At 26.3% G+C, this 13641-nt stretch overlaps 2 protein-coding genes across 3 annotated transcripts; one reads left to right on the forward strand and one right to left on the reverse strand.

The window, feature by feature from the left end:
• Window positions 1-2526: 2526 nt before the first annotated feature.
• Window positions 2527-6844, reverse strand: LOC129984628 (uncharacterized). The gene is made up of 4 exons (XM_056094551.1): window positions 6602-6844; window positions 5500-5610; window positions 4625-4750; window positions 2527-2784 (listed from the first exon to the last, which is right to left on the reverse strand). Exons 1-4 carry the CDS (start codon window positions 6755-6757, stop codon window positions 2650-2652), a joined length of 528 nt encoding a protein of 175 aa, XP_055950526.1. The 5' UTR covers window positions 6758-6844; the 3' UTR covers window positions 2527-2649.
• A 228-nt stretch (window positions 6845-7072) lies between these two features.
• On the forward strand, window positions 7073-10686 carry LOC129984542 (B9 domain-containing protein 2-like). 2 transcript variants are annotated; one of them, XM_056094448.1, is made up of 4 exons: window positions 7073-7124; window positions 8406-8493; window positions 8575-8700; window positions 10029-10686. In XM_056094448.1, exons 1-4 carry the CDS (start codon window positions 7083-7085, stop codon window positions 10343-10345), a joined length of 573 nt encoding a protein of 190 aa, XP_055950423.1. In that variant the 5' UTR covers window positions 7073-7082; the 3' UTR covers window positions 10346-10686. The 2 variants fall into 2 exon arrangements, with proteins under 2 accessions (XP_055950423.1, XP_055950424.1); XM_056094449.1 differs by lacking the exon at window positions 7073-7124 and adding an exon at window positions 7131-7288 and having other exon boundaries at window positions 10029-10685.
• Window positions 10687-13641: the final 2955 nt, after the last annotated feature.

Raw genomic sequence — 13641 nt, forward strand, 5'->3', positions numbered from 1 at the left:
ACACATCTCGTAATTTTTTTAACTACAATACTGTGCAAATTGAGATGAACTTCATTTTTTATAAAATTCCTCTCTCGGGAATTTTTTGTCTCAAACCGATTTCAACTGTAGTCTAAACTAGTTAGCCCACGTGATCAACATATGTAGAGAATTTTACCATCCATTGTGTTTCAGTTGCAGTAAGAAGTGGTCGATTCAGCGAATTGTCTTTTTCTAACATGTGTAAAAATATAGATCACTCCCAAGAAAAGGACTAGAATTGTTACCCTTAGTAAGCATGTGTCTATAACTATGAAATATTGCTGCAGCAGTTAGAGTTGGAAAATCCAGTATTTCTATTATTATTAACCCTTTCAGAACGGGAGGCCTTTATCCTAGACACATGCACGGGGCGGAGCGTACGCGAAAGGAATCATCCTACAGGACAAGGTTTTATATCACTCTTCCTAATTTTGAACATAAAAGCTCAAACGAAGTCATTTTTGCCACCTTTTTAGATTATTAGTTCACTAATAATACGAGCACATTCTTCCTCTAACAAATCACATTTTCTTGCCATAATAAACCGAAGCCAAGGCTCTCTGTAATAAAAGAGAAGAGCATGAAATGTATCTTAATGCAAAGCAAAATACAACAGAATTGATGGTAAAATCTGAAAAAACTACAGTTACAAAGCAATAATAAAAAAAATTCGGAGGGAGATCAGAAATGCGAATGATTCTATCAAGTGGAAAGTTACACAACCTAGCTCTCTCCTCTCATGCAACAGCTGATAAGTAAAATACCAGTCTGGTTGAATATAAGTAAACTGAAGGTCAGAATACTAAAACTATATTTATTTCAAAAGTAATGGACACAGAGAGACGTCTAATGATGATTAAAAATTGTTCCAGTTTAAAATGCACATATGCATCACCATTCCATAAGTTCAATTTTCAGAATTGCATGTGTGGTACACCCGACTGTGGGAGACATTCATAGGTGATGCATATATATGCCCATTGCAAAAAGGTTAATTAGTAAATTAAGTTTGGGGCAGTTTCTCTAAAATGAAAGTGTAAATGCAAATGCAAGACAACACCTCAGACAGACAAATTTCTTGTACGAAATAGTAAAATGCATTCTTGCAAAACAAGTACAGACCTTCAGAGAGAATTATTAGCTACTGATGTGAACATTGATTCATCAACAGTACGATGAAGGTTCATTGAAGCAGAGAGATGGGAAAGAAAGCAAGTCAAAAGACAGTTGTCAGCACCTGCAATGAAGAGAAAACATTTGCATTGGGCCAAGAAATATCAATCTTGGACTGCACAAGACTGGAATAAGGTTTTATTCATCAATGAAACACATTTTTTGTGTGCAAGGGATTTGATTAACATTTTCAGATGCTGGAGGACACATCAGAGAACAACATATTAATTAAACAGTTAAAAACCTTCAGAAGCAGATGATTTGGGGTTATTTTACATCTGGTGGACATGGCAACTTAGTACCAGTTGAAAAGATGACGAACTCTAAAAAATACATTTCAATACTAAAAGAAAAAATTATGCCTCAGATGCAATTGTTCTGGTGGTGTTGGTGCCTTTCAACAAGCTCGTGTTTCATGCCATAATTCCAAGCTGATAAAAAAAATTTCAAGAAAGGGAATTAACAGCTTTTAATTGGCCTGAAATTCTTCAGATGTAAATCTCATTGAAAATTTGTGGAGCATTGTGAAAAGACATGTGAGTAAAATGGATTGCTCAACTAAGAAAAATAGGATTGAAAATGTTACAAAAGTTTGGTTTTGACATAAAAATTTTATATTATAAATTAGTGGAATTCGCGCCAAAACGTGTACAGAATGTCATTAAAGCAAGAGGAGAACATATTTGCTATATTATGCAATGTAAGTGAACCTGCACTAATTACACAACATATGTGAAAATATTTGCATTTTTCTCAATTTACAGAGCATTGTATTGATAGTAATTTAAATAAGTAACCAGAAGATGCATATAAAATTCTCCAAAAATAATAGTTGCAATAAATAATTACTTCATTCTTATTAGTGATTTTGCAACAATTTTAAGCTGACTTAATTAAGGAATTTTATACTCTCTTTAAAAAATAGGTGAAGACTACAGTGAAGTTTAGCAATTCAAATGCAAGAATAATTAATCTTTTTTAACATCAAATACATTTGAAGTTGAACTAAATATTTCAAATACATAAATTCTTCCTTTAGCAAGATGTATGTTAAGAAACAAAAGGTTAAATAGAAATTATGCAATTAAAAGTTAAAAATTGTAAGGTAATAATGATTTGTAGTAATAATATAATTTATATATTATTATTACAAATCATTTTCATCAAAGCTTAAAAATTCAAATTTGGCAGAAAAAAAAACATATCTAAATTATAAAAAATATTTAAAAGCAATTGTTGAACTTTATGACAAAAATGCATAGAAATTTACAGTTTTTTTTTTTAAATAAAACAATGCACACAGATACAAAATCTACTAGCCATTTATATTTCATCCAGAATAAAAAAAATATAATCATTTTATTAGGAATTTCATTGATTTAAATTATCAGCTGGTCATTTACAATACATGAAATTATTAATTTTTTCAGAAATTTCATTATTTTGTAAATAATTTTAGACCCCTTTACTTGTTAATAAATTTATGTATGATCCTGATAACAAATCTTCTTTTTGTACTCCTAATTTTGTCATTAAATCTTGGGCAATTTTTTCACCATATTCTAATGATTCTCCTTCTTCTAGCACAACCTGAAAATAATGGACACATAAATTTAAAAAGAGTATAAGCATACAGTTGAAGTCTTTCATCATATATGTATTTTATTCTATGCAAAATAATCGAATTCATCAAGTATATTTTAACAATTATGATTTAGCTCTAAATTATAATAATAAAATATATTAAAGTATATCATATATAATGCAGGATATGAAATAACTTTTTCTGTTTAGAATAATTTGCAATTAAAACTACCAAATGTCATATGCAGAACTGTAGAACGTATAAGATAAATTCTACCTTAAAAAAGAAAAGAAAACAAAAAAAGTATTAGATATAGTCCATGCAATAAAGGAAAAGACATTAAATTGAAAATATTGCATATGAACCAAATGATAATAGTATCGATTAATAACAATATTTTCGGTGAATTTTACAGTAAAAATCATTTAATTCTGTACATATTGCATTACTTTAATCTATTTTTTATACATACATTAAGATTTACTTATTTTCTAACCCCATCCATCCCTCTCATGTCAATATTATTATCATGTCAATAGCCTATTACTTAAATTTTTTGCAGATTTTCCCTATCTCCTACATTTTGCATGAAATATAGATAATATAAATTTTGGATTTGTTTTATTCATTAATTTTAGTTGCAGATACTGCCAAAGAGGGTAAGTTATCTTACAGCAATCCTGAATGTATCAAGTCTGTTAATTTAATCAAAAGTATTATAAGAATTCCCCTCTGTCTTAACAAGAAACTCATAAAATAGATTAAATTTCACTAAAGAAAGTTTAAAAAATAATATAAAATATTCAATATAGATATTTTAAACAATGTTCAATTAAACAAGTGGACAATCTACCCATTAGACAGAAGTACAACATTTTAGTTCTTTTCTAATTATATTCCTCAAAAATAGATCTTAACATTTTTACGTTGCCTCTCGTATTGTGATTCACTGCTTTTTCCCCTTTCAGACAATAAATGCAAATTCTTTCAATTCTCAAAAATTTCAATTTAAAAAAAATTTAATTTTAAAATTAGTGATCTTTACTCTTTACGGTTAATTTTAAATTGAGTTCCTTTAAATAAAATATAAATGTTATTTTATTTAATGGAATATAATAATAGAATATAATTGTTCAAGCAGCTACCAACTAGTTATTAATAGTAATTGTGAAGTTATTTAATTCTTCAAACCTTATATTAATTTTAAAATAATATTTTAAAAACATCTCTACAAAAGGACTGCTAAAATACTGAAGATTTCACATAAATAGATGAATAACGAGCTAAAAATTTAATTTAATAATATTTAGTTAGTTGCTTTCAGTAATTAGCAATGTCAAAACTTTTAATTTAAGGTTCAGAAAAGTAAATAAAACAACTATATTTTCCATTTAAATACATTATGCTGGTTAGTTAAAAATGAAAAGCAAATTTACTCTTCTATTATATAATATGAGAAAGTATCTTATTTAATAAAGTGATACCATTTTTTTTGTTTTAATACCCCACATCGCGCACTTGCAAATTCATAACTCATAAAATGTTTCGAATGAAAATTTTCATTTAAAAATATTCATACACATAAAAATGTTTAGAAATTTTCATATCAAATAGAAGAAACTGTCTTCAGAATTATCCATAAATTATTCTACTCTTCAGATTTATATGCATTATGCATGTGAATTCTTATTCTATTAATAATGATACATTAAAAATTAATTACATTTTTTTTCATTTTATATGTATTGTACTTTTGTTCAAATGAAAATTTTATTCTTATTCAAACAATTTAATATTTCTTTAAAAAATACAAATATGTAAAAAAAATTTTTTTTTAAAAAATACCTCTAATTCCATAAAATGGCCCAAATTTTTCACATCATCAACATGAATCCTAGTCTGACCATACATGAATAAATGCCTTCGTTTACTTACGATTCCAACCAATCCAAGAGATGATTCCAAAACTTTCTGAAATTGATATAATATTTAGTAAATAACATTACTAACAATAATGCAATTTAGAAATGAATTATATAATACTAAATTTAATTAATTTCATAAAAATAAAATAATTTTAGATGTGCAAATTTGAAGAAGTGAAAATTTTTAAATACACGAGTATTTATACATATCTTCTAATGCCCCTAATGCTTATAAGTTAGAATGACAATTCACAAAAGATATTAGCAAAAGTTGCCCATTATTTTGTACAATAATATAAAAGAAAAGTATGTGCCATCAAATTAAATATTAGCTCAAATCCGAATTAACTTACAAACTTATTAGCCTAAAATTCTGCCAAGCAATTTTTTCCTGCAAAATAGATTTAATTTATATATAACTTTTTGTACAAATTACCTAAAATCTGAATCAAATTCCTTGAAAGAACAAAAAAATTTTGAGTAACTTAATAGCATTTTTTTAATCAATTTTCATATGTTAGATTATTTATTTATTTATGAATTACTTTGCCTTTTTTAAATATTAGTATATGTTAAAAAAGTGTTTATATATATATATATATATTGCAAATAAAATAAGAAAAAAATATGTAGTCTGTTTTTTATAATTCAAATAAAATATATTTTATTTGAATTATATGAAAGTCAGTTATATAATAGACTTATAGATTTTTTGAAGTCAACAAATAAGCCAAAAATAACTATTATTATTCAAAGAAATAAAAATGATAAAATTAGAACACATTTTAAGCTTACTTTAAGACCTTCAGCTTCTTCAAAATTTTGAAACACTTGTTTGTAGTAATTTGAAAGTTTTGGTCCTTCTGTATCTGGTCTGTCATAAAAAATCAATTCAGACTTCTCATTCTGCAATAAATAACAAAGATAAAAACTTGAGACATGATTATAATGGATTTTTTTAAATGTGATTTAAAGGATATTTTTTATTTTAAAATGTATGCATTTAAAAATATCACTTACAAAAAACATGCAAAATTTGATTTTCATTTCCAAGAATCAAACATATATCAGTTCTATTAATAGGATCTGGACAAAACTTGCCAAATGTTTATGGCAGTTTACTAATAGGCAAGCATCAAATTTGAAATCTGACAACCACTGGGGCCCCATTATGAGAATAGTACTTTTATTACAAATGGGAGATGATGTATGCATAGGTGCAACTCAGTCAATGAATATGCAAGTATTTCACAATATTACGTAAAGAATTAAATCTAACAAATGACTTATATTCAGCTAAAAATATTTAATATAAAAAGCAAAAGTAATATTGGAGAAATTTATTGAAAAATATTTATGCTATTATTCACATTCAAAAATTAAATTCAAGAATCAAATGCAAGTATTTATAATAAATAAAGGTTTATTATCTTCTTGATATTAGCAGATAATAAATCTAATTTTAATATCAAATAATAAATATTTAATACAGATATTAGTGTTTATACAGAACCTTAGAGAAAACAAAAACTTGCTAAAAATTACTGGCTATAGTAAAATTTTGAATTCTTATAAAATGATTATATGCACACTTACAATTAATAGTGTATGAAAAAAATAAAATCATAGGGATCCTAATTACATAAATTTGAAACGTCGGCCTGTGTGGCATGAGACAGTAAGCAGATTTAAAATTAAATTTAACAGCTAACATATAGATAAATAACAAATTTTCTTCAAAAACTTAAGTTAAATTTCGTATGTTAAAGACACATACAAATACAAATGTTATACAGCAGAATAGTTGGTCTACAAACTTTTCCCTAATACATAATTTTATTATGAAAGAGAAGGGGTGAAATAGTAAGATCGTATAAATGACCAATTTGAGTCTTACCTGAATTTGACGTAATTTAAGACGTCCGTTTGGTACTTTGAAATAAGTATCTACTTGATGCAAAATAGCTTCTAGTTTACCTGAAGTAAGAGCGGCTCTTTTAAGAAATCCTTTCAGATCGTCTATTTTAGCCTTAATTTCCACATTTCTACTCATAATGTTAATAAATGTATAGTAGTTTCCCAAATTCAAATTCTCAACACCGGTACCAGTACGCTTGTGTTGTTCTTTTTGTTTTCGCGGAAAAAAGGCGGGAATGGAATTACGTATCGATATTGTTAACAAACACCTAACTATCGATATTATTTTTTAATATTCAGAATCATGACGTTTGCGTAAGAATAAAAAATACTCCAGAAAAGAATAAAATATTTCTAAAATAGAATTTTATGCTCCTTAATCGAAAATTATTAAGCTAATACAAATTCCATATACAATTGAAACACAACTGCAACTGAGTGTACACTTATATCTCGTTGCTATGACAACTCGGTGGTGTCAAATTGCGTTGAATTTCCAAAAGGTAACATTAAAAACATTCAACTCCAACTCCAACTCCAACTCCAAAAGCTAAATTCTTACCATGAAGTGAAAATTGAATTGATCACCGACATTTTTTAAAATTATTTGCATGATTTAAATATTTTTTTAATTTAAATATTCATTCTACTTCTATGCTTTGAAAAGGTAAATAGAAGTTGACTAACAAATGTGGTTATAAAATGCAAAGGCGAATTTAAATAATTTACAAACCTAAACAGTGCATACTATGGTGCTTCTTTTTGAATGATATGACTACTGTTTGTTTAGGGGGCTACATTTTTATTGGATCATCATGCTTAGGATTTATTTTAGTTTAATTTTTTTTATTTATTAATTACATGAACATTATTTATTATAGCTCATAGCTCGGCTGCAGCCACTTTCATCCACAAAATTATTTAGGGCAACTAGGGTATTTTTTTTAATCTTATGTATGCAGCCTACTCTGAATCCGTGACCAAGGCCCAGTAAAAAATCTGTCACCAATAAAATGTATTAACCATTTCACTAATAATCTAGCTGGCGAGTTCTATACTAATGGGCTGGTTTCTGCTTAAAATGAATGATGCAGGGCATATGTGACGTTATCAATAAGGATGCTCTTGCTTTATATCCAGAATTCCTCGTTTGAAAAAGAAACTTACCTATAAATATAGAACTTGCATGGCCAGGTTCAATCAGGTTAGTAGTAAGAGGATTAAAAGTCACAAAATGCTCACATTGAATATTTTTACGATAATGACAGATTTTGTGCAGTTAAGACTTAATAATGGTTGTTCATCCTAACTTTAGATAAAGGTTTTGGTAATTTGACTATGGCACCATTCCATATTTTTAAATCTAATCACATATATTAAAAATAACAAGATTATCAATTTTAGTTCTTTCCAACAATAAAATTTTTAATTTGCATCCAAATTTATATTTGATTCTACCAGTTTCCATGCACTTAGAAATTCTTTTATAATAGAAGATATAAAAACCAAATTTAATAATTTGTTACTGAAGATGATTTATTCTTTGTATGATAATAAATTAAATTATTTATTATAACACATGTTATATTGAATTCTCATGAACTTTTTTTTATAAATATATTATTAACTTCATGAATTTCTATACTTTACTTTAGAACTTGATTAATAAGCAAAATGTATGAGGAGGAGAAAAAGGACTTTGTCTTGCTTCTTTATAACTACTAAACAAATAACTATGTGTAAAAAAATAATAATTCATAATAATTTTTTTTTTTTTTGCACAGATGTGTGAACTTCATGTTATTGGTCAAATTGTTGGTGCTTCAGAATTTAAAGAGAATAATTTATTTTGCAAATGGGGGTTGCATACAGGTATATTTCATTTTATTATAAATACTGTCTTGTAACACATTTCAGCAGTTGCTAAGGAATATTATTATTTATTTATTATAGGAGGAAACTGGAAAATAATTTCAGGTCTTAAAGAAGGCCAAACCCAGGTTGACAGCCCTCTTGATGGAGAAATTTATTATTGGTGTCATCCTATTGATATACATTATGCAACAAAAGGAATTCAAGGTGAATTAAGTCTGAAACATTTAAATTCATATACTTATTGGAAAAAAGGGTAGTACTAAATGTTTTGAACATAAAAGGTTGATTCTTTTTAACAGATAAGTGAATAATATCATCAAAATAAATTAAAAATTAAATTTTAATTAAATAATTTTGTATATGTGTTTTATTTTTCGTTTCAAATGTATGGGAATTGATTTTTTTTTTTTTAATTCTTCTTAAATTATACAAAATAGAAGTCAAAAATATTTTAAAGTACTTGTTTATTTTTATGATCCTTGGGGTTACTTGAGATTTTCAGATAATGCCAGGTTACATAATGTAAACATCTTGGTGATATATCTTAGTTGCTTGGGGATAAAACCATGGGACCATACAAATAAACATGCATCTATTTGTTTAATAATCATAATTTATTAATTAAAAATCAAGTTTTTTTCATAATATTACATTTGAAAAATTCTTTTTTTTATTCTTTATATGTTTTCTTCCAACTTTTACTTGATAATATATATATATATATAAGTATAAAATGATTTTTTTTTTGTTTATGCTTTGTAATTATTTTTAACTGCTTAACATCAATATAAAATCATTATTAATGATAAGCCATGTTTTTCATTGGGTTATGTTATACTAAGCAAATAAATTTCTTTAAAATTATGCAATGAATTTTGTAGCATGAAATTTTTATCAAGGCAGCTTCCTTTGTCAATTAAAAGTTTTCCCCCATGTTATAATAATTTAGCAGTTTTTTAATGCATGAAATTTATAACTTATTAAATTATTTTACTTTAAAATTTAAAAGATATTATTTCATAATATAATAGTATTTATTAATATTTTTCTCTCTAGATCATATTGTCAACTTGATTTCAAAAATTTTTTTAGTCCAAATTTTTAAAATGTTAATGAAAATGTAACTTACTTGATTTCTAATAGGAAAAAAAAAAAAAAAAGAAGTCAAGAAATATTATTTTAAAATTCTTAGAAGTCAATTCATTGAATTAGTGCTCCTAATGGACATTTCAAACTGTTATTAATGTCCTCTGAAAAATTTCCATTTTTCAATTTGCATGGTTTTAAATCAAAGTTGATGATTTGTAATATTATAGTTATAAAACAGTTATAAAGTATGAAACAAGATCTATTTACTATTGATCAGTTATATTTAATTTATGATTTTATAATAATATTTATGATTTTTTTCAGATAATTAAATTAGAAATGTAGTTTATCATTAAAAACTCTATCATACAAACTAATAAATAAATAAATTGTTAGTTTGAACTAGATGTTTTTGCAAAATAAAAATTATTTCTTTTGCTTAGGATGGCCAAAATTTTATGTCCAAATATGGCACCAAGATGACTATGGAAGAGATCAGTTTTGCAGTTATGGATTTTGCCATGTTCCAACCTCTAGTGGTTATCACAAGTGCCAGTGTGTGACATGGAAACCAAGATCATCTGTGTGTGACAGATTTTATGAGTACTTTCTTGGTGGAGGTTTACAGCTGAAAAGTCCAGAAAACATTTATCATGGTCTTGATAGATTTAGACTTCAAACAATTGCAATGGGAACAGTACACTTGGAACTTAATGTTATATCACGGAATTTCAACAAATACGGCATAATTACAAACTGACAATCATATATTGCTTTATAAGAGATAATTATCAACTATTTTGAAATCATGAATCTGAATTTTTTTCTCCAATTCAGTAATTACATGCATTTGGAGTTAATGCATTTAAAACTTATTTTCTAAAAACATGAAAACCATTCATCTGTGAGCAGTTTGATCATTTTATTATAATATTAAATTACTTAGTTAAACATTTATGTATTTTTTTATATAGAAATTAAATGAGGCTGCATCAATCGAAAATCAGCAATATTTATTTAATTAATATTGCGTAATAAGAAATAATAAATTGATAATGGTATTTTTGTTATAATCGCATAATCTAAACATTTTTTAAAAAACACATGTATAAGAAAGATTTATTTGAAATTTTATTTTTAAAATTTCATTTTTTTGTTATAAAATAGAAATATAAAATTGATATTTATATCTCTATTTTATAAATAATTTTTTTAGTATTTTAAGGATCTCTTCACTATGGATTCTGTAGGATTTCATTATAAAAAAATATATTTACAGAATTTACTCATTATGATTGCTTATACCTGAGAGCACATTTTCAACATTTCAATTAGTTTCTTTTAATTGGAAAGATATCTATCTAGTCATCTGTTGAGTATACTCAATAAATGAAAAATTGTTAAAAAAAGAATTTTTTTATGTAAGAAATAAAAATTACATTTTTATATATTGTTTTAATAAAATCATACCATTTTTTATCAGTTTTTAATTCCATCATTAAAAATGAATTTAAATTTTTTATGAATTTATTATTCTCTGTAATATGAGTTTCAAAACTAGTTTTTATTTTGCATTTCCTACATATTAAACATGTTTAATTTGAAAGTTATACTCCTACTGAAACGTTTAAATTTTAATTGAAAATTTATTTATTTTGATTAGGTAGTATGTATATATTAACTTCCCTTGCCCTTACTATTTGTTTGTTTAATAATGCATTGCATTGTAGTTTATAATTATATTTAAAATATCTAGATCAAATCCAACTTTCTGAAGATGAGATTTATCTCAACTGATTTCAACGACAGTTTCTGATTATACTTTTTATTTAATACTCTTATATTAAAATAATATTATCTTGCACCTACTTCCAAGGGCAGATACAAGAGGGAAGTCATAACCCCTGCCATAGTCTGGAAAAAAATGTTTGATTTTAAAAAAAATGATCAAAGTTAATTTGGCAAAAAAAAAAAAAAAGGTTTATTTTTATAATCTATCTTTTTAGGATGTTACATATCCATTCTTCCTAAAAATAAAAGACTTCATTGAGGAACAGTGAATTCATGATCTGACACTTTCATGTAAAATTACTGTTGGGAGTGCTAGGCATAATACATTCTCTATAACCCAGTCAAGATAATATATGTCTATAAAATAGTATTATATGTTTCATATTATCATAGAATCTATAATATACTCTCTCTATATATATTATATATATGTACTTTGTGTATTAAAAATAAAACATTATATGGACTAAGTTAGGATAAAATTTATTGGGTTAGCAACTAAGTCATTGCAGATTTTGTCAATATATGGATTTAACACATTCTTTTGTTTTGTCAATGTGTTCAAAGCAACTAACCTGTATTGTTTTCTTGTTGTTTGTACTTCCACCTACAATTTAGCAAAAAAATTGTATCAATTAGTTATTTAGTTTCACTTTTATCCCAATTTAAAAATGGAAGAACAAGACACCCATTTCAGACATATTTTATTGTATTATTTCCGAAAAGGCAAGAAATCCCATCCCAAGCACACTAGAAGTTATGTGCCGTATATGGGGAACTAAGCCTTAAAAGTAATGCAATGTCAATAATGGTTTGCCAAATTTCGTTCTGGTGATTTTTCACTGAAAAATGAACGACTTTCGGGCCACTTATGAAATCCCTATCAAATTTATTATCGATTCAGATCATCATAGCACAACACGGGAGACTGTAGAGAAGCTCAATGTATCGCATACATTCATTAAAAAACAGCCTGGTTGAAGAAAAGTGGATAGTTTATAACAACGTTAATCAGAAAAGATCTTGGATCAAAGTTGAACCAGTTCAGACAATACTAAAAGCTGAGATTCATAAAAAAAGATTGTGCTGTAAGTTTGGTGGGATTATCAATGAATTTTGCACTTAGAACTTTTATCCAGAAACCAAATGATTAATTCAAACGGTACATTCAACAACTCGCCAAACTGAATGATGCACCTCAAGAAGAGAGGACAGAATTGGCAAATCTTAAAGGTGTTGTTTTCCAGTATGATAATGCAAAGCCCCACACATCTTTGGCCACTCGCCAAAAAATTATTGGAACTAGGTTGGGATGTGTTGTTACATCTACCATATAGTACTAACCTTGAGCCTTCAGGTTACCATTTATTTCGTTCCATGCAGAACTTTTTAAATGGTAAAATTTTGAATGAAGCTCATGATGTAAAATCACATTTAATTCGGTTTTTTGCTTGCAGAAATAAATCGGAAGTTTTATGAACCTGCAATTATGACACTGAATGAAAGATGGGAAAAATATCATCAACAAAGATAGACAAATGCCTAACTGAATAAAGTTATATTTTTAAGCAAAAAGTTTGAATTTTCCTTCTTATTTACAACCTGCAATTACTTAGTTGTCTTATCAATAATTAGAAATTATGGAACTTTAATTAATGCTAAATTTGCATTTAAAATAAAATCATACAATATTTAACACACAGTTTGATTTCCAAATGCCTTATTCCCAGCCATTTTTTCTCTTTTTATTTGATTTCCCAAATTATTCCAGGAAATTTGCATATCCAAAACTTTATTGTTAAGCATGATCCAGCTAAAGTATAACTCTGTACTCGTCCTTGCATGTTTCTGCCTTAATTTGTTGTAAAAAGTAGCAACAAATATTTAAGGTTATGTTTCTAATAGTACATTATTAATTTCCTAACAGAGGTAAAATGAAAACATCTCACTGCCTTACATTAATTCCAGTGAAATTTTGTAATTTTTTGCCAAGCCTTTCAATGTTTGATACTGCATTAATTTGATTTTGTTGATATTTTACTATATTTTTCTATACTAAGAAAATGATATTCTGCCAATCTTTTTTAAAAATTATTATTATTATATTTTTTTAGAATTTAATTTGAGATTACAGTTACTGCCTGATTGGTGTTTTAAATATAATTTAAAAGAAAAACATTAAAACCTATGCTTTAAATTAAGTTACAAACATGACACAAGCTTTAAATTTAAAAAAAGAAAAAACATTGAAATCTATGTTTTAAA

The sequence above is a fragment of the Argiope bruennichi genome, chromosome 9 (assembly GCF_947563725.1).
Source record: "Argiope bruennichi chromosome 9, qqArgBrue1.1, whole genome shotgun sequence".
Classification (NCBI taxonomy): domain Eukaryota; kingdom Metazoa; phylum Arthropoda; class Arachnida; order Araneae; family Araneidae; genus Argiope; species Argiope bruennichi.

What these genes read in the sequence shown, in the direction of transcription:
- LOC129984628 (XM_056094551.1), bottom strand. Translation starts at nt 6,757, where the DNA reads ATGAGTAGAAATGTGGAAATTAAGGCTAAAATAGACGATCTGAAAGGA. An exon ending in AAGAAGCTGAAGGTCTTAAA is followed by an intron (nt 4,751 to 5,499) that starts GTAAGCTTAAAA and finishes TATCAATTTCAG; the next exon opens with AAAGTTTTGGAATCATCTCT. An exon ending in GCCATTTTATGGAATTAGAG is followed by an intron (nt 2,785 to 4,624) that starts GTATTTTTTAAA and finishes CATTATTTTCAG; the next exon opens with GTTGTGCTAGAAGAAGGAGA.
- LOC129984542 (XM_056094448.1), top strand. Translation starts at nt 7,083, where the DNA reads ATGACAACTCGGTGGTGTCAAATTGCGTTGAATTTCCAAAAG. An exon ending in TTGCGTTGAATTTCCAAAAG is followed by an intron (nt 7,125 to 8,405) that starts GTAACATTAAAA and finishes TTTTTTGCACAG; the next exon opens with ATGTGTGAACTTCATGTTAT. An exon ending in CAAATGGGGGTTGCATACAG is followed by an intron (nt 8,494 to 8,574) that starts GTATATTTCATT and finishes TATTTATTATAG; the next exon opens with GAGGAAACTGGAAAATAATT.